Genomic DNA, 27,207 nt, shown 5'->3' with positions numbered 1-27,207 from the left:
TGCAGCCCTGTGCACAGCATGGATTTGAGCCCACATTCAGCTCCAGCACTGGATACTTTTATGCACTACATAAGCTGCACACTATGTGTGTGAATCCTGGGGAGGTTTCTCTTCATTTAGCACAGACTAGAAACTTGGCTTCAGGATAGGTTTAATTACTCCAGTTAAGGAGAGACAGCACCTAGAGTAGTGCTCCCAACCATGAGGATTCAGTAGAACACTGACTTTTATTAAGGAAAATAGGCCAAATGTTGTTAATACAGTGTCACTTCACTTTTCAGGCAAGTCAATTGGGCAAGTTATTCCTGGAAAAAGGATGAACAGTTCTTAGAAAAAAGAGGAGCCATCATTCCTCTGAACCACTCATGAACATTCCAGACAAGAGGTAGATAGAGTTAGATTCTAGAAGAGGTGGCAGTGAGGAGTTAGGCCCTTACGCAGGTAGTTGTGCCTCGCAGAGATGGCACCATGCCCCAGGTCTCCCTGGTCCTAGGAGAATGCTCTGGAGCAGAGGTCTAGGAGAACAGGCTGGGCAGTGCCACCGGTCTTCACGGACCGATGGGCCTGCCTCAGGCTGGCCCTGGGCCTCCTTTTCCAGCTGCACAGTGGATGCCTCCCTCTGGGCTGTAGTGCACTGGGCCACAGCGCAATTGGGGCTCCTCTTCCTCATACCAGCGCTGTTCACTGAAGTCTGGGAAGAAGGCTGCAATCTCTCTACTGGCTGAAACCACAGAGTCTGTAAGGAGAGGTGAAAAAGAGAAGGGGTTCTCATAGGGAGTGCAGGATGGAGGCAAGAGGCAGTCATAATCAGGTTCAGAAACCTGAACCCTGACTTCTCCTGCCTGCCATAGTCCTGGGGTCCCATCTGCTGAGATGGCCACAAAGGTCCAGAAACACAACTGGGAAGAAAGCTCACTGGGGAACCTGGCTCTCAGCCCTGCCATACGGCCTGCCCACCAACCACAGACCAACTTCCCTCGTTAGTGCTGTGGACACAGGAGGCAAACACACCAGAGCCATGGGTTGTGTTACGGGTATCAGTGAGGCCAAAACTCCCACGAATTGAATCTGGGGCCACGTGGCGTGCTCGAAACACTCTGGTGGGTCCCATCACCGTCCTCCAGAGCTGGATGGCATCCTTGTGTGCGAGGATGTAGGCTCGGATTGGCCCACTGTGAACAAATGGAGCACATGTCAGGAATCTGGCTATTGGGCCTAGGAGGGCACGCTGTGAGCAGAGCAGGAATAAAGGCACACTGGACATCCTGAGTATCCTGCTTTTCTAGCCAAGTACCAATGCTGCTTCAAATAGAAGGTGATGAACAAGAAAGGCCATGGAGGTCAGCAGAGTTGCTAGGCAGCATTCAACAATACTCTTCTACAGGCCCTGGACAAGTAACCACCACAGGACAGGTGGCCACCTGGTCAGTTTTGGCCCAAGCCCATATTTCTTCAGATACATGACACTGGTTACAACTTTAAAGAGCGGCAGATGAAATTAACAAATCTGTTTAGGGGCAGGGGAGATAAGTCTCAGTGGATGAAGACGTTGGAACAAAAGTGATAAGTACCTGGCCATGAACTCCACCAGCCGCTGATAGAAAAAGCGCCCTGCAGAGAGAGAGTACCTTCATCAAGACACTGGTGTCCAAGAGAGCTTTTTATACTTCTGCCTTCCTACTTGGAATAATAAAAATTGTTTTAGAGAAAAGAACAAGGACCTTGGGAGTCTGACATACCTGGGTCTGAATCCAGGCTCTCCACAATTTAACAACCTGTGTGATTTCGGGTAAGTCATTAACTTCCCCAACTCAGTTTCCTAATATGTGTGCTGGGGACATAAGGATCTCTACCTCATGGGGTTGCTGGGGAACTAAATGAAATCATGGGCCTTCAAACAATGTCTGATAGAGTAAACTGTTAACTAGTGGTACTAGCAGGACATAAAACTTAAGTTTCTTTTTGGGACCATGAGGCAGAACCCTTCTAGAAAACATTTTAAAAATATTGATAATCATGAAAGGTTTGTATATAAATCAAGACTTTAGAAGACTGGCTGCAGCTTTATGGTTGGTCAGTCAGAGAGCCTGACATTGTGTGTCCAGGTAAAGTCTCCCTTAGGATAGAGAAGCCTCCCCTTCAGAGGACTGTTGGTCATACCTTCATGCTCTTGGTAAAACTTCTGACAATCTTCTTTTCTCCACAGAAGTTCTCTCATTCGTACAATAAGGAACTTGTTGCTCAGAATCTGCTGATGAACAGCCTGGATAAACACCACCGCAAAGAGAAAAGTCAGTCAGAGGGACCATTTGAGTGGATGGAAGACTCAGGCTGATCAAAAGGACCATGAGGACCTTCAGAGCCCAAGACATGAGGGTCCCACTGGTGGGTCAGAAGAAAAAGAAGGTGGAGTGATGTGAAGACCTTCAGTCCCAGAGCTAGAGCATGAGCCTCGGGTGGAGGGGCAGGAAGTGCTGTCTCTGCCACTCCGTTCTGACAGAATCCATCATTCAGACTGTCATAAAATCTCTTGATAGTGGTCTTGCCTTGAGTTTCTCCCACTCTCCCCAAACCATCACACTTGACAGATTAAAAACACCATAATTTATATTTCATACTCTGGTCAGAAGCTTTTGAGTGGTTCCTCTTTTTAATGGAATGATGCACAACCACTTAAGGCCAATGCTCAAGGCTGCACTTTTCCTTGCCCTCCACCACTTCCGGTTCTCTGGTCCCATCAACCCAGCCTGCCTGTGGCCCTGAGACCCAACACACAGCATCTCCCTTCTGTGGAACACCTACTCCTATGTAGTAACCAAAGTCCACCCTTCCGCTGAGGCCTGGTTAAGTCCCAGCACTCACAGACCACTGTTCCTGACTGCTCCCTTCTCCCCCTGCACCACAGTAAGCTTACTTAACCATGCTGCTCAGCTAGTACTTAGGACGAATCCTAAAAGGACCCTCCCCCGGCCCCACCAAGATTCCACACCCTAATCTCCAGGACTCTGAATGGGATGCAATATTTTATTGTTACATTACATGGCAAAAGGGATGTGTAGTTAAGGTTACTACTATCAGTTGACTTTGCTTTAATCAAGGGGGGAGGGTATAGCTCAGTGGTAGAGTGCCTGCTTAGCATACATGAGGTCCTGGGTTCAATCCCCAGCGCCTCCATTGAAAAAAAAAAAAAACCCACTAATTATCTCTCACCTCCAAAAACAAAAATAAACAAACAAACAAAAAGGAAAATGCTTTAATCAAAAGGGAGATTATCCAGATGGGCCTAAGTAATCACATGAGCTGTATAAAAGCAGAGTTTTATCTAGCTGGGGGCTAAAGGAGAAGTCAGTGATTAAAAGCATGAGATGGCACTGTTGTTATCTTGAAGATGGAGTGAGCTGGGTGATAAGGAATGTGAGTGGTCTCTTAAAAACTGAGAGTAATCCCCACTAGAAGGCCAGCAAGGACATGGGGACCTCAGTTCTATAACCACAGAAACCAACTTCTGCCAACCAGAATGAGTTTAGAAGTGGATTCTTCCTCAAACCTTTTAGATAAGGGCCTAATCAGCTGATCCATAGACTTTGGCCTTGTGAGACCCTAAGGAGAGAACCCAGCCAAGTCTACTGGACCTCTAAATTCTAGAATTGTGAGATAATGAGTGTTGTTTTAAGCTTCTAAGCTTGTGGTAATTTGTTATGCACCAATAGAGAACTAATGTACATACATTGTCTTGAGGTTTGGTTCTTATTGTATTGGATCCTTTCTTCTATTTTATATCTGCCCCAATTCTCCAACAGATTTTTAGTCTTTTTCGGTCACAGGACTGTGACACAACCCAGGACTATGTTGTCAGTCTTCACAAATGGCCCCATGGCACCTCAAACAGAAGCAATGCCCAGGGCATACTGTAGAGGCTTAGTTCTTGTTCTTACCTCCAGAATCAGTGGGTGAGCAACTGCATCAGGCTTGATCAGGGCCAGAGTGAGCTGGAGAGCCTGAGGACTCCGCAAGATTGAGGTCATCTCCCTCCTGCCATCAGAGAGCCAGATTAGGGACCCATCAGTGCTGCATTCCCCACCCTTCCTACTCTGGAGCCATGCTGCCTTGCAAAGCTAGCCAGCGCTCCTGACACTGGCACTTGAAAGTTACTTTGTATTTTATTGCTTATGGGATTGAGGGAAGAGAGTGGTGGAGGGGCCATTCAAGTTGCCCAGTAGAGCACATAATCTGATTTATGCAACTCTAAACCTAGGAAGGAGTTACCCATTCAGAAGAAGTTCGAGTTTAAACACAACTTGTCTCTGTCAATATTCCCTCCCCTTCCTAACTTTCTTTTGTGTTTTACAGAGGATTTACAATTTACATTCCTAAACAGCCTGGCTACAAAGGATCCAATAACTGTTTCCATTTCTAAGGCCCTCTATCCCACAGTGCTCCCCATCAATTCTGAAACTGGAAGATGGGATGGACCAGAATTGGGATGTTGCCAGAATACCTCCAAAAAAGTCTCCTGGATACCTACCATCTCTTATCTAATCTTACAAACAGGCTAGGATTTCCCTGCCCAAATCAAACCCTTTAATACATTCAACTGTCCTCAATGGCAAGGCTGGCAGACATGTAACTCCAAGGTCAAGGACAAGTTGTAACCATTTTGTATGTGAAGCAGCTCAGACTGTCTGGTGCAAAGGTGCTTAATCAATTTTATTAATGAAGTGAACCTATATAGTCTTACTCTATTTATCTCTGTATTTCTAGTGTCTAATCATGATGTAAGAGCTTAAATAATCGTGGAAATGATGTAAAAAAACAAAAGAATTTTATAAACTGGACTAAGAGAACTTGAGATCTCTTCCAACTTTGAAATTTTATTTACATGTAAGAAATTGATCATCTCTGCAGGACTAAGGAGTAGGTCTCAAAAAGACTGTCTGGTGGAACCCCTAAATTGGCCAACAAATACAGAGAAGGCTTCCATAACACACACAGGGACAGAGTCTGGGCAACTGTCTCATTTCTCTGAGCCCAAGAGTAGCCTGACAATTAAAGTAGCTACCACACTAAAGGTGGTGCTAGGGTCTGGCCCAGAGAAACTATGCCAAGGTCTTTCCTACTCATGTCTTTTCGACAGCATTCAGCTTGATGCTGCACTCAAACCACAAAGCTAAGCCCAGTCTAACCAGTACAAGATCAGCCAACCCACTGTCCCTAATATCCCAGGTGGTGAGTAACCTAAAAGCAAGCAGAATCTGCCACATATCTGGGGAGAGAGATCTTTGACACCTCCCCCTCCTCATCCTCCATATCCACACTATCACTTAAGTTCTGGCAATTTTACCTAGTCAATGTATCTCAAATCCATACAATTCTCTCCCTCTCAACTGCCACCCCACTCCCTGGACTTCAACAGCCTCTTCAATGGTCTTCTAGTTTCTACTCTTGCCACCCTCTAGTCTGTTCTCCACATAGCAGCCACAGTGAATTAAAAATGCAAATCTAATCACATCATTTCCCTCCTCAACCCTTTAAAATGTACCCTGCTCTTATGATAAAACCTCAAATCCTTATCATGTCCTACTGGGCTTTGCATGATCTGATCCTTGTGTACCTCTCTAGCCTCCTCTGGAACTCCACACTGCTTAACTTGCTTTTGCTCCAGCTTCGTGGGCCTTACAGCTCCAAGATTTTCTGACCTGACAGCCTTTGCATGAGAAGTTTTCACAGTCCTAAATGTACTTCCTCTGGTTACCTCCTTCTCACCCACTAGATCTTAGCTCACTTCCCCTGTTTTAAGTTCTCATGGCTCCTTACACGTTTTCTTCAGCTATCTCTTTCCCACTAGAAGGTCAGCTCCATGAAAGCGGGTAACTCTTTTACACACCATCGTAATCTCTGTATTCGTGCAGAGTGCCTAGCACATAGATGGCTTTCAACAGTATTTGTTGAATGAATCTGATCCAGCTATCCCAAGGCCAGGCTGCTAGGAGCTCTCCAGGGGAGAACCTGGTTCCTTTCTTCCTGGCAGCTAACTTATGCCTGTCTTGGCTCCTGGTTTATAACAAATGTTGACACGTCGAGAAACTTACTCAACTTAGAAGTCACTCCATTTAACAATTTTACAATATTGTAAGTTGCCTAGGCGTGTGCCCCAACAACAGAGGTGCCCATTCCTCTGCTTCCTGGAGGACACCAGCCACGCCCCCTCATCCTCCCAAGCGCGTCTGGGACCTGCAACCCCTCAACTCGGCTTCCGGCCGCCAACACCTGAGGCCCCGCTCCCTAGTCCCCGCTGTTCACAGCCTCAGCTCTTGCCACCACCCGTCGCCTTGCTGCCCCTCCATAGATCTAGGCCTGCAGCCCCACGACCCCGGCCCCTTGTACCGCGGCCTAAGACCACCCAGATTCTGGGCTAATCGGAGCCCCAGGCCAGCTGGAGTTCGGGTTCTAGTCACCTGGGCCTCCCGCCGCAGGGCCCGGCCGACAGGCACTGCGATAGCTAGCCTTGAGGCCCAAGCAGGGTCTTTCAGGCGTTCGGCCGGGCAGCCCGCCGCGGGGTCCTTGCCGTGAGGTCACGGGCCAGTCAGCGCGGGATTAGGGTGTTTGCAACCAGTCCTGGAGGCCGTGTAGCAGGAGGGCCGGCTTGCCGGTGTCACTTGTCTCTCTCCGTCGGTTGTCTCTCTCCACCACTTGCCCCAGACCAGAGGAGATGAAGCCGGCTCGGGCGGGAGATGCCCCTCCGAGCCCAGCTCGGGCGCCCTCAGGCGGGAGGGAGGGCCGGTCTGGCGGCCCTGCGCGGGGAGGTGCCGCAGAGAGGACAGGATGGACTTTTCAGGGTGGCAGCCTGGCAATGGGCGTGCCCGCCAGCGCAGCCACCGGAATGGACCTTGCCCAACTCGACCTTTCTGTTATTTGTCTAGGGTAGTGCCTGGCACATGGTTGGTGCCCAGTATTTGTCGGAAGGACGCGGCGGGCAGAAATCTTGTGCGTTGGGTCACGAGGTTAGAGGCAGCCGTATGGGATTGGTGAGGGAGGATTCTTGGCTGGAAAGCAGGTGTACATAAGCCTGAGGGAAACTAGTAAGGCCCCTGAACATGTCGCTAAGGAATTTAGGGTAGGATGTGGGGTGGGGTTACCTTGGAGTCTAGTAAAACAGTCCAGGGTGAGCAGATGAGAACTGGGGGTGATTCCTGGTGTGTCGTCTGATGTATGGAGAGGGTACAGTGTTTCAGGTTGAGTAAGAGTGGTAAATTTTTTTTCTTGGAGAGAATCACTGAATCTGAGATGAGTGAAAATAAACTATAACTGTTACAAATTTAAAAAAAATTTTTAAACTGACTTTGTGCCTGCATAAACAGGTGTTGCACTCCTGGAATGTTAGAAGGAGGGTGTGTGGTTCTGGCAGCTTGTTTCCACAAGGTGTGTTTAGAAAGGTCCATTTCTTACCTGTCTGGCTAGTGAAGGTACATGTCCATTTCTGCCTTTAGAGGGTGAGAGTAAACTTACCATGTGCCACTGACCAGACATCTGGTTTCAGTCTTATTTTCCAAATGCACAAAGTCCAACTTTGTTTCTTACCTTTATCTTCTTTAACATATCTTTGGGCTGTGGGATTTTGCTGATTTTTAGGCCATGGTCATTAGTTCACATTTTGTCAGTCTTACGCACACTGTGGAAGGCTTTGGTTCTATATTTTATGGTTGCTTTGACTGTCTTCAACAATATGCCTATATAATGAAAGTAAGGGCAGATGTGATCTAGGGGGAGACTCAATAAATAACACCCTTTTTCTAAACTCAGACTCGGAACCAACAGAAATAGAGAAATGGCAGGCAGGTGGAGACCGAATGTCAGTTTAATCAATGCTGATGAAGCTGTTGGAGAATGATGTATCTTAGTGTGAAAGCCTAATGCACCTGCCTTCTAACTGATATCCAGGTTCAATGCCTGGTTGCTTTTAAGCTGCACTTTAAACAATTGCAACAACACAAAGAATCTAAATAGTTACCAGGACATATAAAATTTTCAAAGCTTGGCCCTACATCCTCAAAATTTAGAAAGCAGGCCAATCCCCAGCCCCTAGCAGATGCCAGGGAAAGTTTTGTCACTAGAAACCTGTCAAAAGACCCTGACAGTCAGTGATGTCTGAGGGAAGGTGAATAGGCTGAAAAGGTCTTGATTTGATTTTGCTGGGACTCAAGTAATTCTATACCAGTTATTGTCTCCAGCTTGTGAACTCAGTTGGGAGAATCACCCATTAAGAGGTTAATTATGACTTGAAGTTTGTTCTATCCTGAGGGGCATCTACCTGTGTCCAGTCTTGTGTCTAGACAGTGGTATTTAAGACGATGCTGCCATCTTGGAGTGTTAATTGACAGCAGTAGTGGCAGCCCCAACCAGGTCTTCTTTGAGGTGCCTTTCTTTTTCATCCAGCATATTTGAATTACTTAATATCTTCTCCCCTTTGGGTTCTGTGTTTCTGGCATGTCAGGGCTGCATTGAGGGTGGGCTCTAATGTCACAGCTTCCCTAGCCCACTGTGAGCAGTCCTCAGGGGCCACTGCCTTCTCAGTGTTCCAGGAGTTGCTCAGGTCCAGGACACCTGCCTACTGAAGGGGTGTGAGGAGGAGGGGAGGTGTTCCTTGACCCCGCACATTTCAGTTGAGAATCACTCTCTGCAGGTTTTTCACCTGAAGCTGCTGTTCTTCTGAAGATTGTTTTCCAGGGACCAAGTGAGAATCAAGACCTCTGCCATGTGTTCCTCAAGATACTGTACTCAGCTTCTGGATGTGTCAGGTGAGAAGTATCATTTCTTCCAGACACTTCATTTTTGGCATTTTTCTGTTCCTGTACAGCTTTCTAGAAGAGTTGAGTTTCCAACATTTTTTTTTAGCCAAGTGAAATTAGTTTTCTACCTTTTTTTAAATTTTTTAAAACATTTTTAAATTAAGTTATAGTCATTTTACAATGCTGTGTCAAATTCCCAACATTTTGTTGTCAGGAGGAAAACCTGTGGGGCCAGCCGTCTGCTGGTGGAAAGTGGGGGAGAAAGTGAGCCTCCAGGGCCAGGCCCTGGAGATTTGTCTCAGTTATTTTCCAGGATATCAGCTTTCTCTTAATAAAATCTCTCTCTTCCTTTGTTTTTAATTTATTTATTTTTACTTTGGCAAGGGATAGGTAATTAGGTTTATTTATTTTTAGAGGAGGTACTGGGGATTGAACCCAGGACCTTGTCCATGCTAAGCATGCGTTCTACCACTTGAGGTATACCCTTACCCCTCTCTTCCTTTGTTTTTGTTCTTGCACTGCTCCTAATCTTTTCTTTTCTTTTCTTTCCTTGGGAAGAGAGAGATAATTAGGTTTTATTAATTAATTTTTTTTAGCAGAGGTACTGGGTATTGAACCCAGGACCTTGTGCATGCTAGGCATGGCACTCTACTACTGAGCTGTACCCTGCCCATCCTGCTCCTAATCTGATGGCTTCTAATCTGATGGCTCCTAATCTGCTTTTCGTCCTGGACTTCCTAAACATGTGTGATCCCTCGAGATAGTATTCCAGGCACAGGCTTTCTCATTATCTTCTCAGCTTTCATGGCTGTGGTCATTTCATTGAGTGTTCTTTCTACTTCAGTCTAAGAAGATGGCATATTTTATTTGTAACAAGGGCACTGTTTCTTTTTTGTTATAAATAAAACTTACCACCCTTTTACAATTGAAGCTGAAGTGTAAATCTCAGAACTATAAAACCCTGGCCAGAGTTTTTCAAAAATATACCAGCAGGTGGGGAGTGACCTTTAATCCATGTAGAAAAAAATGCATGCGTTCTTCCCATTTTGTGCTTTGGCCTTGTGTCTAGCTCACAACAACATAAGGGGTAGAATTTGGGACAACCGTTCCATGCTGCCTGCTAGGCTGGGACTAGCAATTTAAAGTTTGGAGCTTACACACGGGTTCCTTAGTATATGTGGAACTTAATTGCAATTTAAAGCCCCTGGCCTGTTGAACTAGCTAAAAAAATATAGTAAAGGGCCAAATAAGTGGGGTTTTTTTTCCCCTGATATATAAAAGTCCTGTATAGGGAAAGACTTGTCTACAGTCAAATCTGTGCCTCCACAAGGCCTGCTCACTGAGACTCCCCTCTGCTGCTTAGGGTCTACAGATGCCCCACAAGGGAAGGCTGTGAGTCTGTGCAAAGGCCAAGGCCAGTGTTGACCTTAGATTCAACATGGCCAACTTGAAAAGCATTTGAAATGACTCAAACACTGGTCCCATCATAGCCTGAACTTAACATGTGATGTGTGATCCCCACATTCCTTATCTGGTCTTTTTTTTTTTTTTTTTTAATGTTCTCTGCCAAATCATTGGATCCTAATATTCCCTTGAATAAAACTCATCCCTCCACCCCTGCCAAAGGGCAGAGCCTACTGTAAAAGTTTCAACACAGAGCAGCAGAATCCAGACAATGGTTCCCAAAATAAGGGAGGAAGAAGGAGCTGTGTTACAGTTGCCTGACTCTCTGTCCCTGAAGCTTCAGCCAGGGGAGAAAAGGTGTGGCAAGAGGCCAGCAGTGTTTGGGGGAAACCCTTCCTTGTGGATCCAGGGGATCAGGCCAAAAACGCATTTACTTTCTAACAGAGTTGAAAACAGCTCTTTGGTTTCAACTTGTGTGTTTTGGGAATTGGTTAAGAGGTTGGCTTCAAAAAGAAAATGATTCAGTTTGGAATGTAGTGAGTTTGGGATGATAGTAGTCGAGCAGAACGGGCTTGTTAGTGGTTGAATAAGGATAGGTTTGGGAGTTTCAAAGCGGTGTTAGTTAGAAATGTGTCAGTGAAGAGTTAACCGTGGGAGAAAATGCAGAGAGAAAACAGAAGGCCAAAGACCAATCCTCCCCTTGTCAAAGAATAATTTTAAAACTTCTACTTATATACAAAGAAAAACAACAATTGATTGACTCTGGAAAAGGCAAAAACAGGATTTATGTAAAAGAAAAAGTAGAGAGGGAAGAAGGAAAACTGTAGATAGTTTGAAAATTGTGGCTTTTGTTTTCTGTGAGTAAGCTGCTGATGGCAGCCAACAAAGAAGCCAGTTAAGAGTATTCTGCCCTCGGGCAAGTGGATGGATTATTAAATAATACAACTTCACTTGGTTACAGATTCTCCAGAGGACTTTAGGAGTTAGTTCAGGTATCTGTGTCAGGCTGTCTCTGGATAAAGACTATCTATCAGTATCCTTTGTAAGCACCTTCATCATCATTACACCAGGTCTGTACTGTTTCCCTCACCAGAATTTCTGAACTTCTCTCTTCTCATCAGCTCTCATCCAAATTGGCCCTGAGGACTTCAGTGTCCTTCTGAAGCAGTAACATGAGTTGAATGTTGTGTGAGGGGAATGAATATTTAACAGTATTTAGACCCCTAAATATCAGACAGCAGAAGATGGCAAAAAAAGAGCAAGGGAATTCTAAATATGATTAAAAATATTGGGACCCATTTCATATCCAGGTTACTCACTGGTCTGTTTAATCAGGAGAATGAATCCCAAGGATTAGTTTAGTCAAGTTGAGCTAATGAAGTGGCTTTCTTTCTCAATTGATTAATTGATTGTTTTATTTTTGTAACATAAACCCTAGTATAAATAAACATGTGAGCAATTGCAGTCCCCATTTTAGCAGGTCAGTATGTAGCTGAAGACTGTCCTAGCCAACGAATTTTTGGTAGTCTGTGGGGCCTCTACGGTTTGAAATGCCTTAATTTGCTGTTTGAATCATAGCTGAATTATGAGTCACCTAGCCAGGGTAAAATGTTTTTGTACAAACCAGTGAAATCCAACCCTAGTCCCTAACACCTTACCCTAAATCCTATATCCTTAACCCCTAACCCCACCACTGACAGTGATCTCTTTCGACTTGTAACCTAACCCTAGCTCTTCTGACCCTGACCCTGACTTGTTCTCTTCTGAAGCTGACCTTGTAACTCTATCCCTTGATCCTTAAACTCAAATCCTAAACCTTAGGCCTTTGCTGCAGCCCTAACATCTAACCCCACTGCAGTCCCTGAACACCACCCAAATGTCTGACCCTTGACTTGAACACTTTTGACCTGCCATTTTGAAAATAACCTAAGTGTCCACTGAATGAATGGATAAAGAAGTTGTGAGAATATATGTATATAATATTATATATATATATATATATGTGTGTGTGTGTGTGTGTGTATGTATATATATATATTCACACACTCACATAATTCAGCATAAAAGAAGGGAATCCTGCCATTTGCAACAACATGAATGGACCTTGAGGACATTATGCTAAGTGAAATAAGTCAGACAGAGAAAGACAAATACTGCATGATCTCACTTATATGTGAGCTCTAAAAATCAAACACAACCAAATTCACAGAAAGAGAGAGTCATTTACTGAAGAAGCAAGTCAATGAGTTTGATGCTAAGTATTGGTTTCCTCCAGCACCAGCATCCTCCTCTAAAGAGGATGTAAAGGCAATCATTGTGTTTTACTTGATTGTCTGGGGATTCAACAAGTTCTTAATTCTTCATGGTAAGTTCAGGAGTTTTTCTGCAAGAGAAATAAATACCTGCTCAGACAAATCAAATTTGGGAAAATTAAGAGGGAAAACTACCATATTGGTAATTATACCCATAGTCCAGCAAGAAGAATGCTAAACAATTATTCTATGAATTAAGGCAGACCAGAGATACCCTAATTTATCTGAAGAAGAACAAAAGCACAGAGTGGAGGTGGGCCAAGAAGACGAGAGCTGTGGGTACAGATGCCTGTGTGAGTCTTCGGACCCCAGAAGAGTGTATGGGAACTTCCGTGGGGCAGAAAAGGTAGAGGGTAGAGACAGTGGGGTTGACATGAAGCAGAGTCTGGCCAGAGGCTATGGGGTGTTATTCGAGGCATAGAAAGTGGTGTTAAAGTATACAGTCTGAAATCAGCCTAATCCAGGTTCAAGATTCAGCCCTGCCAGCCCCTAACTCGGTGGCCTTGGGTAAGTCACATTCCTCTCTAGAACTCAGCATCTTTGAATGTGCAATGCAGCTAATAGCAGCACCTTCCTCACGGTGGGAGCTGTGAGGAACACAGGAGAGGAGATACAGACAAAGCATGTGACAGTGCAGGACACATGGTTGACAATCAGTGGTAATTGTTCCTCCTGTAGTAGATGCTGTATTGTTTATGATCTTGTCAGGAACAGAGTTTCTCTCCTGCTTTGGTGAAAGGCTGTGGGGAGGGGCGACCATTCATTCATTATTCATTCATTCCTATTCTCATTACACCATAGCCATTTTAATGAGTTCAGTATATCATTCTGTTTACGTGTGTTTGTGCGAAATATATTGTGTTTGTTTATTTTTAACTTCCATAATGGTGTTGTGTTATTTTTATTCTGTCCCTTGCTTTTTCTCTTAGTGCAGTGTTTTGAGATCTGTCATATTGCTAAGTTTACATCTGATTTATTCTGAAAGCTGCATAGAACTCTATGAAGACACTTTCCACGGTTTACCTATTGATTACTTGACTGGTCTCACCCAGGCTGCCCCCAAAGCTGCCACCTGCTGCAGTAAACAAGTATGTCACTTTACAAGCTGTGAGAGAATTTCTTTGGGATTTTCTAGGTTTGGAAATGCTGGACCATGACATACAGATAAATTTAATTTCTTACTTTGTCTAAGAACTGGTCGATTGCTCCTCAGAGTGGCTGTAACTGTCTTCCCTGTCACCACAGATATACGAGTACAGGTATCTCTACCTCATCACTGGTGTTGGACGTTACTGAGCCTTCTGACTGTTGCTAGTATAATAGGTGCACATTGGTATCTTATTGTTTCAATTCAAATTTGTCTGGTTATCCATGTGCTTTGAACATCCTTCATATGCTCATTAGTCTTATATCTTTATTTTTCTATAAAACCATAGCCTCTGCCTATTTTTCTGTTGGTTTGCTGTATATTGTCTTGTTGCTTTTTTGTGTATGCATTTGTTGCTTTTTTGCATATGCATTCCACATATTAGCTTTTTGTTGTCTTTAGGTATAGCACATATCTCTCTAGCTCTGCCAGCTATCTGCTAACTTACTCATGTGTCCTTCACTTATCAGAGATCTTCAGTCCAACTGGAATATTGATTGGGAATGAAATGAATTTTCAAAAGAGTTTAGAATACTTAAGTTATAATCTAAGAGCATGGACTGTCTCTCTATTTATTCATATGATCTTAAATATCTTTTGGCCAAATTTTAAAGTTTTCTTTTTGGAAGTCTTGAGTATTCTTATTTTTAAATAGGTTAATTTCCAGATACTTCATAGGTTTTGTTTCTGTTTTGAGTGATAAATTATTTTTTTAATTTTATTTTCCAATTGGGTGTTACTACTGTAAAGAAATGTTAACTGCTTTTGTAGGTTGACCATGCATTTAGCAGAATTTCAGAACCTCCTAAAAGTGTTAATAGTTTGTAATTCATGCCATCCCTAGATTGAAGATTACAGTATCGTCATTTTTGTTTTAGGAGACTAAAGTGCCGTCTAGCAAATGGACAAAAATAGAAAGTCTTGAATAAAACTAAAAGCTCACCACTTGCTCATATAGTGGTCCTTGGAGCAGGTGCTTTGCATTGGAGAGCAGCAGTCTTTTAGCCACTGGCTTAAGGACAGGCTCTGTGATTGTTAATTTTATGTACCAACTTATTGGTCAGACATTATTCTGGATATTTCTGTGAGGGTGTTTTTTGATGAGATTAACATTTAAATCAGTGAATTCTGAGTAAAGCAAATTGCTCTCCATAATGTAAGTGGGCCTCATCTGGTCAGTTGAAGGCCTGAAGAGAACAAAAGACTGACCTCCCTGAGCAAAACAAATTCTCCCAGCAGCCAGCCTTCAGACGCCATTCTATGGATATCCTTAAGTTTAAAAGCATCTCTTTGAAGTTGCAAGTTTAAAAAGGACCAGAGGTTTCTTTGACAAGGGCTGTGGTCTAGCTGTAAGCAGAGGGGATTCAGCAGTATTGTCTGTGAACTGGCCCAGTTCAGAAAGAATCTGACAGAGGTAGAGATCATGTGAGGTCTCTTTACAGTTACCCCAGATCATGAAAGTGCCTGAAGGTCTTTATGATTTCTCTTTAGTGGAACTAGAGAACATTCAGGTTGTGGACCTTCCCTAAGTGAGTAATATGTATGCTGGTCTGTAGATCAGATGAGCCTTGTGAACTTGTTACCGATATTGTGTCAGAAGAGACTGTTACAAAATTATTACAAAATTGTCTTTTTAACCTGTGTTTCCTTTGACCCTCTTCATTTTCTCTTCCAAGGTAACTTGTCCCAGTCCCTTTGCTGTGCCTCATAAAGCTATAATGATCTCTGTGGCATCAACTGAGTTCTTGCTTGGCCCTATGACCCCAAAATCAAAGACACAATATCGCAAACCTCAGGGTTACTCAGAGCCTGGTCTTTTCACTCTCAGAATAACATTTTGTGTTCCAGTTAGTGTCTTTTGTCAATATCCCCAAATTTGGGCATTACAGGGAAGAAAAAGGGTAGAGCAGATGTTCATTACTGCCAAATTATCAGGCCAAAATACATTTCCTCCAGCAGAAGATGTTATTTTTGAGATGGCTGGGAAAATCTGAACATGAAATACGTTCAAAAGAAGATGACAAGGAACTCATTAGGTGTAATAACAGCATTGTGGGTGTGTAAGGAAATGTCACACTTCTCAGAGATGCACTCTGAAGTGTGTAGGAGTGAAATGACATGATGTTTGACTTGTGTTTATATATTTCAGTAAAGAAAAAAGAGAAGTAAAAGAAATAGAGGAAGGAATGTGGCAAACACATTGTTCTTTGTTGAATCTATATGATAGGCATATGAAGTTCATTATATTATTGTCTCTAATTTCATGTATGTTTGAAATGTTTCATAACAAGAATCTAAAGCCCTCTACAACAGTGAGCTTTTAACTATATCTGGTTTACTGCCAAAAATTAAAAATAAAAGTGACTTTACTTACACATGGCCCATCATGCAGCTTAGTTATGTTAAGCCCTTCATATCTGAAAGAAATTATATTTTGAAATGATTATTTTTGCTCTGTGGTGTAACATAAGTTATAATTTTACTTGATAATCTCTGGCTAAGTTTGAGAAGAAAACGTTCGGCCAATAGTGAATTCTTATTTAACAAATATTTTAAAACATCTACTATATAGTTATTTATATAACTATATAGAGGCTGAATGTATAAAACATACTTAGCTTGAAATTAAATATAGAAAATTCACAATTATCTTGCATATTTAGTAGAAATACAGAGTATTAGAAAGAGAATGTGCAATAAAGTTAAACTACATTTGATGAAAGTTAAAGATGTTACTACTGACCTTATAGGAATAAAAATGATTATAAGGGAATACTATCAACAGCTGTACATCAATAAATGAGATAGCTTAGATGAAACGGATAAATTCCTAGGAACACACAAAGTACCTAAACTGAGCAGATCTATGTCAAGTAAAGAGATTGAACCAGTATTTAAAAACCTAACAAAGAAAAGTTCAGGAACAAGTGAATTCTATCAAACATGTAAAGATTTAATACTAGCCCTTTCAAGACTCTTCCAAATAATACAAGAGGAAGAACACTTCCTAATTTGCTCCATCAAGCCAGAATTACCATGACAACAAAGACAAAGGCATCACAAAAACCAAAAACTATAGACAATATCCATTATGAATACAGATGCAAGAATTCTCAACTAAATACTGATGAACTGAATCCAATAGCATATTAAAAGTTTATACACCCTGACCAAGTGGGATTTATCCCGAGAGTTCAGGGTGGTTCAATCTAAAACTATCAACCAGTTTAATAACATCATATTAATACATTGAAGGGGGAAAAACCATGGGCTCATCACATTCATGTGAAAGAAAACACAGCATTTGAAAAATCCAGCACCCTTTCATATTACAAAAAACTCAGAAAACTAGAAACAGAAGGGAACCTCCTCAACATAATTAAGAACATTTATGAAAAACCCACAGCTAACATCGTACTTAGTGGTGAAAGCTTAAAAGATTTCTTTCTAAGATCAGGAACAAGACAATGATGTCTGTGTCCACCACTGATAGTCAACATTATACTGAAGTTCTAGTGAGAGCATTAGGCATGAAAAAGAAATAAAAGTCATTTAACATTTTATTTGTCTATACCTCAGTAAAGCTGGGGACAAAAAAAGGCATCCAAAATGGAAAGGAAGAAGTAAAACTATTTCTATTTGAAGATGACATGTTTCTATATATAGAAAAATCCCAAAGAATTCTTATAAAAATTATTAAAGCTAATAAACTCAGCAGTGTTTCCGAATACAAGATCAACATTTGAAAATCAGTTATGTTTTATATACCAGCAAGGAACAATCTGAAAATAAGATTTATAAAAGTTTCATTTACAATAGCATTCAAAAGTAAAATACCTCAATAAATTTAACCTAGGAAGTGAAAGACTGTGCACTGAAAACTACAAAACATTGCTGGAAGAAATTAAAGATCTAAATAGATGGAAAGCTCTCCCATGCTCATGGATTGGAAATATGTTGTTAAAATGTCCATACTACTCAAACCAATCTACAGATTCAATGTCATGCTTATCTAAATCCCAGTGGCTTTTTGTGTTTTTTTCCAGAAATGGAAAAGCCTATCTTCAGATTCATATGGAATTGCAAAAGTCCCTAAGTAGCCAGAGCCATCTTGGGGGAAAAAAATTGACCCCAAATTCCTGATTTCAAAAACTTACTGCAAAAATACTGTATTCTGTGTGGTACTGGCATTAGGACAGACATAGAGAATAGTGGAATGGAATTGAAAATCCAGAAATAAACCCAAACATCTATGGCTAACCAAGTTTTAATGAGTGCCAAGACAATTCAATGGGAAATGAGTAGTCTCTTCAACAAATGGTGCTTGGACAACTTGTACACAAATGTTCATAGCAGCATTATTCATAATAGCTAAAAGATGGAGACAACTCAAATGCCCATCAGTGGATAAGTGGAAAACAAACTGTGGTAGGTACATACAATGCAATATTATTCAGCAATAAAAGAAGAGATTAAGTGCAGATACATGCTACAACATGGATGAACCTCAAAAAAACATACTAAGTGAAAGAAGCCAGACACAAAGAGTCACATATTGTATGATTCCATTTATATGAACTATTCAGAATAGTAAATCCATAGAAAAAGAAAGCTGATTATTGGTTTCCAGGGACTATGAGGAGAAAGGAATGGGAAGAAACTGCTTAATGGGTATTCTGAGGTGATGAGTTTTGGAACTAGATAGAGGTGGTAGTTTCATGACACTGTAAATGTACTAAATGCTACTAATCTGTTCACTTTAAAATGGTTACTTTTATGTCATGCAAATTTACCTCTGTTAAAAAATATATGCCCTTGAGCCCATTCATAGCTATGAGACCTTTGTCAAGTTACTCTGCTTTTGTTCTTAGTATCTTCACTCTAAAGTAAGCTCTTAGCAGGGACATCAGTGAAAACAGAGAAGAACCTCTGAAAATTCTCTTCTCCATAAAGACAATATGAACACTGGCAAAAATAGAATCAATCTTTTTGTAACTTTAGGAAGTTTAAAAAAAAAAGGCTTGCAACAATCCAAGGAGCATTTATTTGTGAAAAATGGCTGAATCTCAATAAGAACAGTGAGCTTTGTAAAATTTTAACTTGCCCTATTCCCATCTTCCCCACATATGTGGTAGTTTTGAGAAACAACAGCCTGGAAACACATGGAGGGGACAGAATGGTGTTGGAGTGCCTTCAGAGTACCATTATCAGAGGATTGTCATTATTTGACCTGCCTGGCCGTTCTCTGGATTTGACCTAACTCAGAGCTCCCCCAGTGCATATAGCCTTTTCCCTGGAGGCCCTGGTTGAACATGATCAGAGGCAATTGTCAAGCATCATGGCTGCCATATGATGGGTAACAGGGTAAACAATAGGCTAACCAAAAGCTTATAAGTCAAAGCTGGGGAATGAGATGTCCATAGGAGGTTTTGAAAAGCACCTATGTATTCCCAAGAATCTAGAAGGCCATACACTTGTGTAGGCTACGTACATGCTCAGGAGAGACCTGAGAAGGGCTTAAGCTCTCACCTCTGGCTAATCTTGAGGTTCTGTGCAAATGGGAAGTGAAGGCTAAGGTATACTTTTAAACTGCCTGGCTAAGCATTGAGGGCATTCCTCAACACACACAGTTTTTGTTAACAAAGACTGGGAGATTTATTGGTTCTAGCCATTTAAGATAATTTCTATCCAATCATTAGGAGACCACTGAGGCAATTGAATAGGACCTGTTTAGTGGCCATACACGACAAAAGTATGCAGAGTTCATAGAATTATTTCAGAAGCCACTAAACTAACAAACAGTAACAGCAACAAACCTTAGAGGAGACAATCTGATTTCCAGGGTTGCCATATTATATTATTTAAATTGTTCAGTTTTCAACAAAAAAAATTATGACACATGCAGAGAACCAAGGAAGTACAGCCCATACACAGGTTAAAAAGCAGTCACTGGAAAAAGTCACTAAGAAAGTCCAAGTGTTAGACTTAATAAGACAAAGATTCTTCATCCAGCTGCCTCCTCCTCTTCATCAGGCTTCTGTTCTTTGGCCTGAGGTGGTCACATCATCTGAGCTCTGTGCCTACTTGCCAGAGTCAGTTCCACTTGATCCTTGTCCAGGCCAGACACAGCACACTCACCTCAGTGTGTTTCGGTTTCTGCCTGAATGGGATCACTTTGGGGAGCACAGGGAGGGATAGAAGAAATGAAGGAGCAAGTAGTGGAGGAGTCTCTGGAGGGAAGATCTAATTAGTGGGAAGTGTTCTGAGGAGGTCATCCCTATCTTGGCCACATTTAGGCTCCTGACTTGAGAGGAAAGAATAAAATCAAAACTTACAGAATTTTGTAGCAGAGGTGGCATTCCCCACTGTAGGTAATCTGGTCACTGCCACATATGGGTTCACTTGGCTTGATGTAAGAGAAAATCCAGCACTTATTTATATTCTCTGTGCACAAAACCTGAGGGTGAGACAGAGACCACTGCTTCAGATACCTTCCTCCAGGGCTCTGGCCATAATCCCTGGTTGCAGGGGAGGAGGATGGGATAAGGAGCACTAGATCATGAGTTTGGAGAGCAGGCTTCAGAAATCTTGGGGTTTGACCCCTGGCATTTACCACCAACAATATGAATATAATATATAGTATAATATAAAACATGTAATCTGTGGACTTCTCAGTCTGGGCTATAAATTCCTTTTTAGGATGAAAATTGCTGCCCTACAACTATAGAATGTGATTGTTAGGTTACAGAGAGGTCCCTACCTCTCAGAAGCACGAGCTGAGACCATCAGGGAAACTCTTTTTCTCCCCATTCCTGCGCTTGGAAACCAGGGAAGCAGAGCTTACCTTTGTCTCTTCTAGGTGTGTCCCTTTGCCCATAGGAAGAGGAAAGTCTGGAAGACAAAAGAAGAGTTGCTGCTCTGACTTCTGCCTTTAGGTGGGGAAGTTAGGATCAGGGAGAGCTGGTTGGCACACAGGAAGCATCAAATCCCATCAGCGGAGGCCAGGGTTCCTTTCTGGTGCATGCTGCCCTCTAAAGGAGTGAACAATCAGGAAACTTCTGCCCTCTCCCTCTTGTAGAGATCTTAATCTCAGCCCTTCCACTTCTCAGGTCAGTAACAACTTCTACAATCCTTCTCAGTTGTTTTTAGAAAATACACTCTAAGTGACAAATTACCATGAAATAGTTAATATTGAGATACTTTAAAAGATGCTGGGTTTCATTAAGGCATACATGCTCTTGATCCAAAGCAGTCTTTGCAATATTATATATATAATATATGTAAATTATATATAATTATAACGAACTGATATAATACAGAACATGTATATTATCAGCTCTATGTTCTATATCTTTGTTAAGATGTAATTCACATACCATAGAATTCACCTAAAGTGTACAGTTTGTTTTTCAGTATATTCACAGAGTTGTGCAACCATCACCACAGTCACTTTTAGAACATTTTCATCACCCCAAAAAGGAGTCCTCTACCCATCAGCAGGCCCTTCTCATTCCTCCGTCAACAGCTCCTCCCTTTTGCCGACCCAGATACCACTAGTCTACTTTCTGTCCATTCTGGACACTTCATATGAATGGAATAATAAAGTATGTAGTCTTTTTTGTCCATTTCTTTCATTTGATGTTTTAAAGGTTTACCCATGTTATAGTGCACATTAGCACTTCATTACTTTTTATAACTAATATCTTATTGTATGTATTTACCGTATGTTGTTTATCCATTCATCCGCTAATGGACATTTGAGTTGTTTTCACTTTTTGGCTGTTATGGGTAAGGCTGCCATGAACATTTATGTACAAGATTTTGTGTGCCCATATGTTTTCTTTTCCCTTAGGTATGTACCTAAGGGTGGTGTTGCAGGGTTATATGGTGACCTTTGGAGGAACTACCAGATTACTTTCTAAAGCAGCCACACCATTTCACATTCCCACCAGCATTATATGAGGGTTGCAGTTTCTTCACATCTTTGCTAACATCTGTTATTATCTCTCTCTCTCTCCTTTTTTGCTTTGAATTCTCAAGGAATTCTTTTTTTTTTAAAATATAGTCATTGTACAATCTTATGTCAGTTTCTGGTAAATAGCATAATGCTTCAGTCATACATACACATATATTTGTTTTCGTATTCTTTTTCATTATAGGTTACTACAAGATATTGAATATAGTTCCCTGTGCTATACAGTAGAAACTTGTTTGTCTATTTTATATATAGTAGTTAGTATCTACAAATCTCGAACTCCCGATTTATCCCTTCCCACCCCCTTTACCCACCCTGGGTAACCATAAGTTTGTTTTCTAGGTCTGTGAGTCTGTTTCTGTTTTGTAGATAAGTTTGTTTGTGTGGTTTTTTTTTTTTTAGATTCCACATATAAATGATATCATATGGCATTTTTCTTTCTCTTCCTAGCTTACTTTACTTAGAATGACTATCTCTAGGCCCATCCATGTTGCAGCAAATGGCATTATTTTATTCTTTTTTACAGCTGAGTAGTATTCCATTGTGTGTATGTATATATATCGCAACTTCTTTATCCAGTTACTATCTCTTTTTGATAGATGCTTTACAAATAATTTCTGTCATTCTCTAGGCAGTCTTTTCACTTTGTTGATATCTTTGTCGGTATACTTTGAATCACTAAAATTTTTAATTTTGATGAAGTCCAATTGATCTTTTTTTTTTCTTTTGTTTCTTCTGTCTTTGGTATCATATTTAAGAAGGCTTTGCATAACCTAAAGTCACAAAAATTCACTCATGTTTTCTTCTAATAGTTTTATAATTTTAGCTCTTACATTTTTTTTCTGTGATCCATTTTGAGTTAATTTTTGTCTGTAACCTGAGAAAGGGGTCCAGTTTCATTCTTTTGCATGTGGATATTCAGTTGTCCCAGCAGCATTTGTTGAAAGGACAATTGTCCATCAGATTATTTTGGAAGCATTCTAATATCAATTCATCCTAAATGTGAGGGTTTTTTTTTTTTCTTATTTCTAAATTCTACTCCATTGACCTATATCTCTATCCTTACACTAGTACCACACTGTCTTGATGTCTGTAACTTTGTAGTAAGTTTTGAAATTGGAAAATGTGATCACTTTCCACACTTCTGTTCTTCTTTTTCAAGATTATTTTTCCGATTTGCAGTCTTTTGCATTTCCATATGAATTTTAGAGTCAGCTTTTCTATTTTTGCAAAAAAAACAAACAAAAAACAAAAAACCTCTCGAAGACAGCATAGAGTTGGATCTTGTTTTTTAAATCCAATCTGACAACTGCTACCTTTCTATTGGATTATGAAATTCATTCACATTTAATGTTTTTAGTGATATAGTTGAATTTACATCTGCCATTTTATTTTTTGTTTTCTGTATGCCCTGTGACTTTTTGCTCCCTAATCCTTTACTGTTCTCTATTGCATTAAGTGAATATATTCTAGTGTATCATTGTAATTCCTTTAATGATTTTTTTCACAATCTTTTCTGATTTTTTTTAGTAGTAGCACTATGGCTTACCATATATATCTTATCAGAATTTACTACATATTTCTACTATTTTAATTCAAGTGATATATAGAAATGTTACTCCTATATACCTCTATTCCTTCTTCCCTCCTTTTGTATTATTGTTATCATACATATAATATTTATATTTGTTACAAACCCAACAATAAATTTCTATAATTATTATTTTATATAAGTTTATGTACTTTAAAGAAACAGAGAAAAGAAAGGACAGCAAGTATATATTTAGAATCTATTACATTAACCTTTTATTCTACCTCTGGGGAAGGGAGAGGGGCTGGAGACTGAATTAATCACCAAATGCCAATGATTTAACCAGTCGTGCCTTCATAATGGAACCTTCATAAAAACCCTAAACAAAAGAGTCCTGAGTGCTTCCACGCTGGTGAACACATTGAGGTGTGGGAGAGTGGCAAACCTGGAGAGGATATGGAAGCCTTGTGCCCCTTCCCACATACTTTGCCCTGTGCATCTCTTCCATTTGTCTATTCCTGAGTTGTGTCCTTTATAGCAAACTGGTAACAGTAAGTAAAGCACTCTCTGGAGTTCTGTGAGCCTTTCTAGCAAATTATCAAACCTGAGGAGGGGGTCATGGTGACCGCTGATTTGTAACTGGTCAATCAGAAGTACTGGAGGTCCAGATTTGTGATTGGTGTCTGAGAAGGGGGCAGTCCTGAAGGACTGAGTCCTTAATCTGTGGAGTTGAAACAGAGCAGGACCTGGTGGGGCCCTCCCAGGTACAAATCCTTTCCACGTCCCCTGTTTCTTATTTGCAGGAGATAGGCTTCATTCAGCCTCCTAGACCTTCCCTGAGTTACAAAGGGCAGATTCAAACAGTAGCTAATCAGGGAAGGGAGGGAATGCAGAAACAAAGGAGAAGTCTAGAAACAATAGTGCAGCCATGAGGCAGGGTCCTGGTTCCTCCTCAAGGGATATACATAATAATGCCTTTGATTTCTGCTGAAACTAAGGTCCCCACCCAGGTGGAGGATGGTAATTTAAGGCTGAGCACAAGATTCCTGCAGTACCACCCTGTTACCTCACCACCAGCCGATAAGGAGAAAGTCTGCACACAGTAGAAGACGAAGAAGACTCTGACACCTTCCCCAAATGACTCTCCCTTAAACAACTTTCATGGTTGAGCAGAATCTTCAGAATTGGTTTTTGAATATAAGTCCACCTTCTCCCCACGTTGTCAGCCTCCTAAGTAAAGCAGCCTGTCCTTTCCTACCAACACTCATCTCTTGAGTATTGGCTTTTGAGCTGTGAGTTGCCAAACCTGAGTTTGGTAACAGAATCAGCCATTAACCAGAATAATATCTGAGTCTACCTCCACAGAGCCTAATGAAGTTCTTTTGAGGTTTGAGAAATGTAAATACACAGTCTCTGGAAATGAATGTTTCAAAGGTTAGAATGTCCTGGATGGTAACCAGGTATTTTGAAAAATTCAGTGGTCCTGAATTTGAAAGATCTTTGTTCGACTCCCAGCTTTGATACCAATACATTTTGTGTGAATCCTTTCTTTCTGTGGGTTTCAGTGTCTGCATCTGGAACATGAGGAATTAGGATTAAATAAAACAGGACAGCACTTCCACTTTATCTCTAATTTTTCCATGATCCTGGATATACCGCAGAAAATGTGGGCAGAGCAAGGACATGGAACTCACCAACTGCAAAGGCAGTCCACGTGGAGATGGCCAGAACAAGGATGGTGCTGGAGAAGACCCTCTTCATGGGGGCGGAAGAGCTGTGGAAACATGCAGATTTTGACAGTAGGACAGACAAAATTCCATGTGAAGTACAAAGTCTCACAGAGACCTCTCATTGACCAGGAAATGATGTCTAAATACTTCTTGTTTGTTCTCTCCTCCGGTCACTTGGAATGATTTGTGTCTGTTACAATTAAATTGCTTAATTCATTTTCCTAGAATAATTGGACGTAAGAAAAAAATGATCTGAAAAGTAGAATTTTATAAGAGAATATGTATGTGTGGGTCTGTTTCTGGACTCTTTCTTCTGTTCCATTAACTATTTGTCTATACTTGAGCGCAAACTATACTATTTTAATTATTATGGCTTTATGGTAGTATCAACTGAAATAAAAACACAAAACATGAGAGCTGTGACTTTCAGTTTTATTTGGGGACCTACTGAGGACTATAACCTGAGAGGCTGCCTCTCAGATAGCTCTGAGGAGCTACTCCAAAGTGATGAGGAGAGAGGTCAGTATATGTGTGATTTTGAAGAAAGGGTACATCCAGTCGAGCACACATCTCAGTAAAAGGTTGTGGCTCATCACAAAGAACAGGTAACTCAGTTTATGATCTTAAGTGCTTTTCTAAGTATGAGAAAATGCAAGCAATTGGTTTCATAAAATTTTCTCCTGACGGAGGGTATAGCTCAGTGGTAGACTGTGTGCCTAGCATGCACATGGTCCTGGGTTCAATCCTCAGTACCTCCATTAAATAAATAAATAAATGAACCTGATTACTGCTCCCCCACCAAAAAAAAGTAAGTATCTAAGTATTAACTGAACTGTCTGCACTGCCAGTTTTCCCAGAGCACAGAGCACCTCGTTCCTGATCTCCAACCTGAACTCCATTCAGGGCGTGTTGAAGGTCAGTGACTTCAGTGGCTAATGACTCAGTCCTTGTAGAGACAGATGGCAAGCAACACTTCTTAGTTGGCAGTAAGTCCTGAGAAGGTGTATATGAATCCTCCAACTTTGTACTTCTTTATTTTATTTATTCAGATTTTAAAACAATTTATTAGATCAATCTGTACAAGGGTTTGGATTCTAAGATTCAGAATAAATGTGTTATCTTGCTACCTTAAAAAAATAAAGAATTTTAGAAGATGCCAGAATAAGAGCTAGAAAAGAATATCAACAAGGGATCCTTTAGTAAAGAAGCAGCATCAAGAATTTTTCCATGAAGTGTTTTAAAGTTGAGATTTGTCTCTGAAGTAAGCAGGACAGTCACTAGGCAGTTCAGTGATACATGTAAGTCAGCAGACAGTAAGAAACGGGAAGCTTCAGAACACCGACTACTCACTCCCATATTCCTAATCTTCCAGAATATAATTACTTTGGTGTTAATATTTCATAACCTATAACATTATTGAAATGAAAACCATAGAGTATTTATCATCAGCTTACTTGCATTATTGAAAATATTATAGTACAGGCCAATTGAGATTATTTATCTGCTGTTTTCTATACATTTTCCAGGCAAATTATATATCTAGGTAATTTCTGCCCAAGACCTTCTCTGAGTAGAAACAAATAATAAATAACTCTCTTCCTATGCAAATGTTTGCAAATTATTAAGTCCACTTTACCTGCTGTGACTCCCACAGTTGCTCAGAGAAGCTGGCTGGACAAGATGTTTTTTATTCCCAGTCTGTTGGTAATGAAGTAAGACTCTGTGTGTGGTGGAGGGGAATAAATATCTTTTCAAGGTTGAGGTGCCTGGCAGCAGACGAGAGTGAACTGTGAAACAGAATGTTACTCAACATCCAGTTCTACAAGGATTGAGCCATTAACCGCTGCAGTTGCTGACCAACAGTGAACTCCGAGGATTTCCGGGTGAAAAATAGGAGGAGGCCCTATGTGCTTTGGGCAAGCAGACCCCTGAGAGAGATGTCTATCTTAGGAAGAATTTTAATGAACCCAGATTCTTGCATTTTCCCATACAGAGAAAAGCACTTAAAATTTATTAACTTGAGTTTTTGTGTGTGTGTGTGAATAGAAGTAATCTATTAACAAGATGTATGCTTGACTGCATATATTTCCTAGCCAAAAATCATATATAAATTAATTTCTCCCCCTATCTCTTCAAAGCAGTTCCCTCAGAACTACTGAGAGGCTCTCTCCTAGGCTATAGTCCTCAGTAAGATGCTTGAATAAAACCTAAACTCACAACTCCTATATTGTGCATTTTTCTTTAAGTCGACAGAACTTTGAAGTTAGGAAGTGTAGACCCAGCTCAGATCTCTTTCTTCCAACTCCAAATTCTATATGCCTA

The 27,207-nt window shown here is 41.0% G+C and overlaps 3 protein-coding genes and 1 long non-coding RNA gene across 26 annotated transcripts in view; 2 read left to right on the top strand and 2 right to left on the bottom strand.

Annotated features, from left to right (window-relative positions):
* Window positions 1–208: 208 nt before the first annotated feature.
* On the bottom strand, window positions 209–7,016 carry NME6 (NME/NM23 nucleoside diphosphate kinase 6). 2 transcript variants are annotated; one of them, XM_010969238.3, is made up of 6 exons: window positions 6,456–7,016; window positions 3,936–4,032; window positions 2,161–2,263; window positions 1,572–1,611; window positions 1,012–1,172; window positions 209–736 (listed from the first exon to the last, which is right to left on the bottom strand). In XM_010969238.3, the coding sequence occupies exons 2-6, from the start codon at window positions 4,023–4,025 to the stop codon at window positions 570–572; spliced, it is 561 nt and encodes a 186-aa protein (XP_010967540.1). In that variant the 5' UTR covers window positions 4,026–4,032; window positions 6,456–7,016; the 3' UTR covers window positions 209–569. The 2 variants fall into 2 exon arrangements, with proteins under 2 accessions (XP_010967540.1, XP_074201062.1); XM_074344961.1 differs by lacking the exon at window positions 6,456–7,016 and adding an exon at window positions 6,090–6,113.
* LOC123612568 (uncharacterized) lies at window positions 1,169–2,615 on the top strand. The gene is made up of 2 exons (XR_006719851.1): window positions 1,169–1,789; window positions 2,207–2,615. It is a non-coding gene; the product is annotated as an uncharacterized LOC123612568 (long non-coding RNA).
* The window catches only part of FBXW12 (F-box and WD repeat domain containing 12), a 58,918-nt gene continuing 38,577 nt past the window's right edge, over window positions 6,867–27,207 (top strand). For 17 of the 19 annotated variants that reach the window (XR_012500013.1, XM_074344949.1, XM_074344948.1 and 14 more), the window contains exons 1-2: window positions 6,867–7,001; window positions 8,681–8,795. The gene's annotated coding sequence lies outside the window, so the exon portion shown is untranslated. Of the gene's footprint in view, window positions 7,002–7,720; window positions 8,413–8,680; window positions 8,796–25,027; window positions 25,801–27,207 lie in introns of those variants that run through there. The other 2 variants (XM_074344942.1, XM_074344940.1) reach the window with 2 other exon arrangements.
* Window positions 7,588–27,130, bottom strand: SPINK8 (serine peptidase inhibitor Kazal type 8 (putative)). 4 transcript variants are annotated; one of them, XM_074344964.1, is made up of 6 exons: window positions 26,522–27,112; window positions 24,850–24,929; window positions 20,494–20,540; window positions 19,985–20,106; window positions 16,024–16,066; window positions 7,588–7,727 (listed from the first exon to the last, which is right to left on the bottom strand). In XM_074344964.1, exons 2-6 carry the CDS (start codon window positions 24,914–24,916, stop codon window positions 7,716–7,718), a joined length of 291 nt encoding a protein of 96 aa, XP_074201065.1. In that variant the 5' UTR covers window positions 24,917–24,929; window positions 26,522–27,112; the 3' UTR covers window positions 7,588–7,715. The 4 variants fall into 4 exon arrangements, with proteins under 4 accessions (XP_074201065.1, XP_010967543.1, XP_074201064.1 ...); XM_010969241.3 differs by lacking the exon at window positions 7,588–7,727 and adding an exon at window positions 12,393–12,573 and having other exon boundaries at window positions 26,522–27,063; XM_074344963.1 differs by lacking the exons at window positions 7,588–7,727; window positions 26,522–27,112 and adding an exon at window positions 12,393–12,573 and having other exon boundaries at window positions 24,850–24,982.

This window comes from Camelus bactrianus, chromosome 17 (assembly GCF_048773025.1).
Source record: "Camelus bactrianus isolate YW-2024 breed Bactrian camel chromosome 17, ASM4877302v1, whole genome shotgun sequence".
NCBI lineage: Eukaryota > Metazoa > Chordata > Mammalia > Artiodactyla > Camelidae > Camelus > Camelus bactrianus.
The sequence above is the reverse complement of the archived record's forward strand: the minus strand, read 5'-3'. Positions and strand labels throughout refer to the sequence as shown.

Excerpts from the sequence above, each read along its gene's own strand:
- NME6 (XM_010969238.3), bottom strand. The coding sequence starts at position 4,025 with ATGACCTCAATCTTGCGGAGTCCTCAGGCTCTCCAGCTCACTCTGGCC. Across the intron at positions 2,264-3,935 it reads CTCACCCACTGATTCTGGAG|GCTGTTCATCAGCAGATTCT; the intron begins GTAAGAACAAGA and ends GTGTTTATCCAG. Across the intron at positions 737-1,011 it reads TAACACAACCCATGGCTCTG|ACTCTGTGGTTTCAGCCAGT; the intron begins GTGTGTTTGCCT and ends CTCTCCTTACAG.
- SPINK8 (XM_074344964.1), bottom strand. The coding sequence starts at position 24,916 with ATGAAGAGGGTCTTCTCCAGCACCATCCTTGTTCTGGCCATCTCCACG. Across the intron at positions 20,107-20,493 it reads CACACCTAGAAGAGACAAAG|GTTTTGTGCACAGAGAATAT; the intron begins GTAAGCTCTGCT and ends TCTCACCCTCAG. Across the intron at positions 16,067-19,984 it reads CACCTCTGCTACAAAATTCT|ATATGAAGGGCTTAACATAA; the intron begins GTAAGTTTTGAT and ends AATTTCTTTCAG.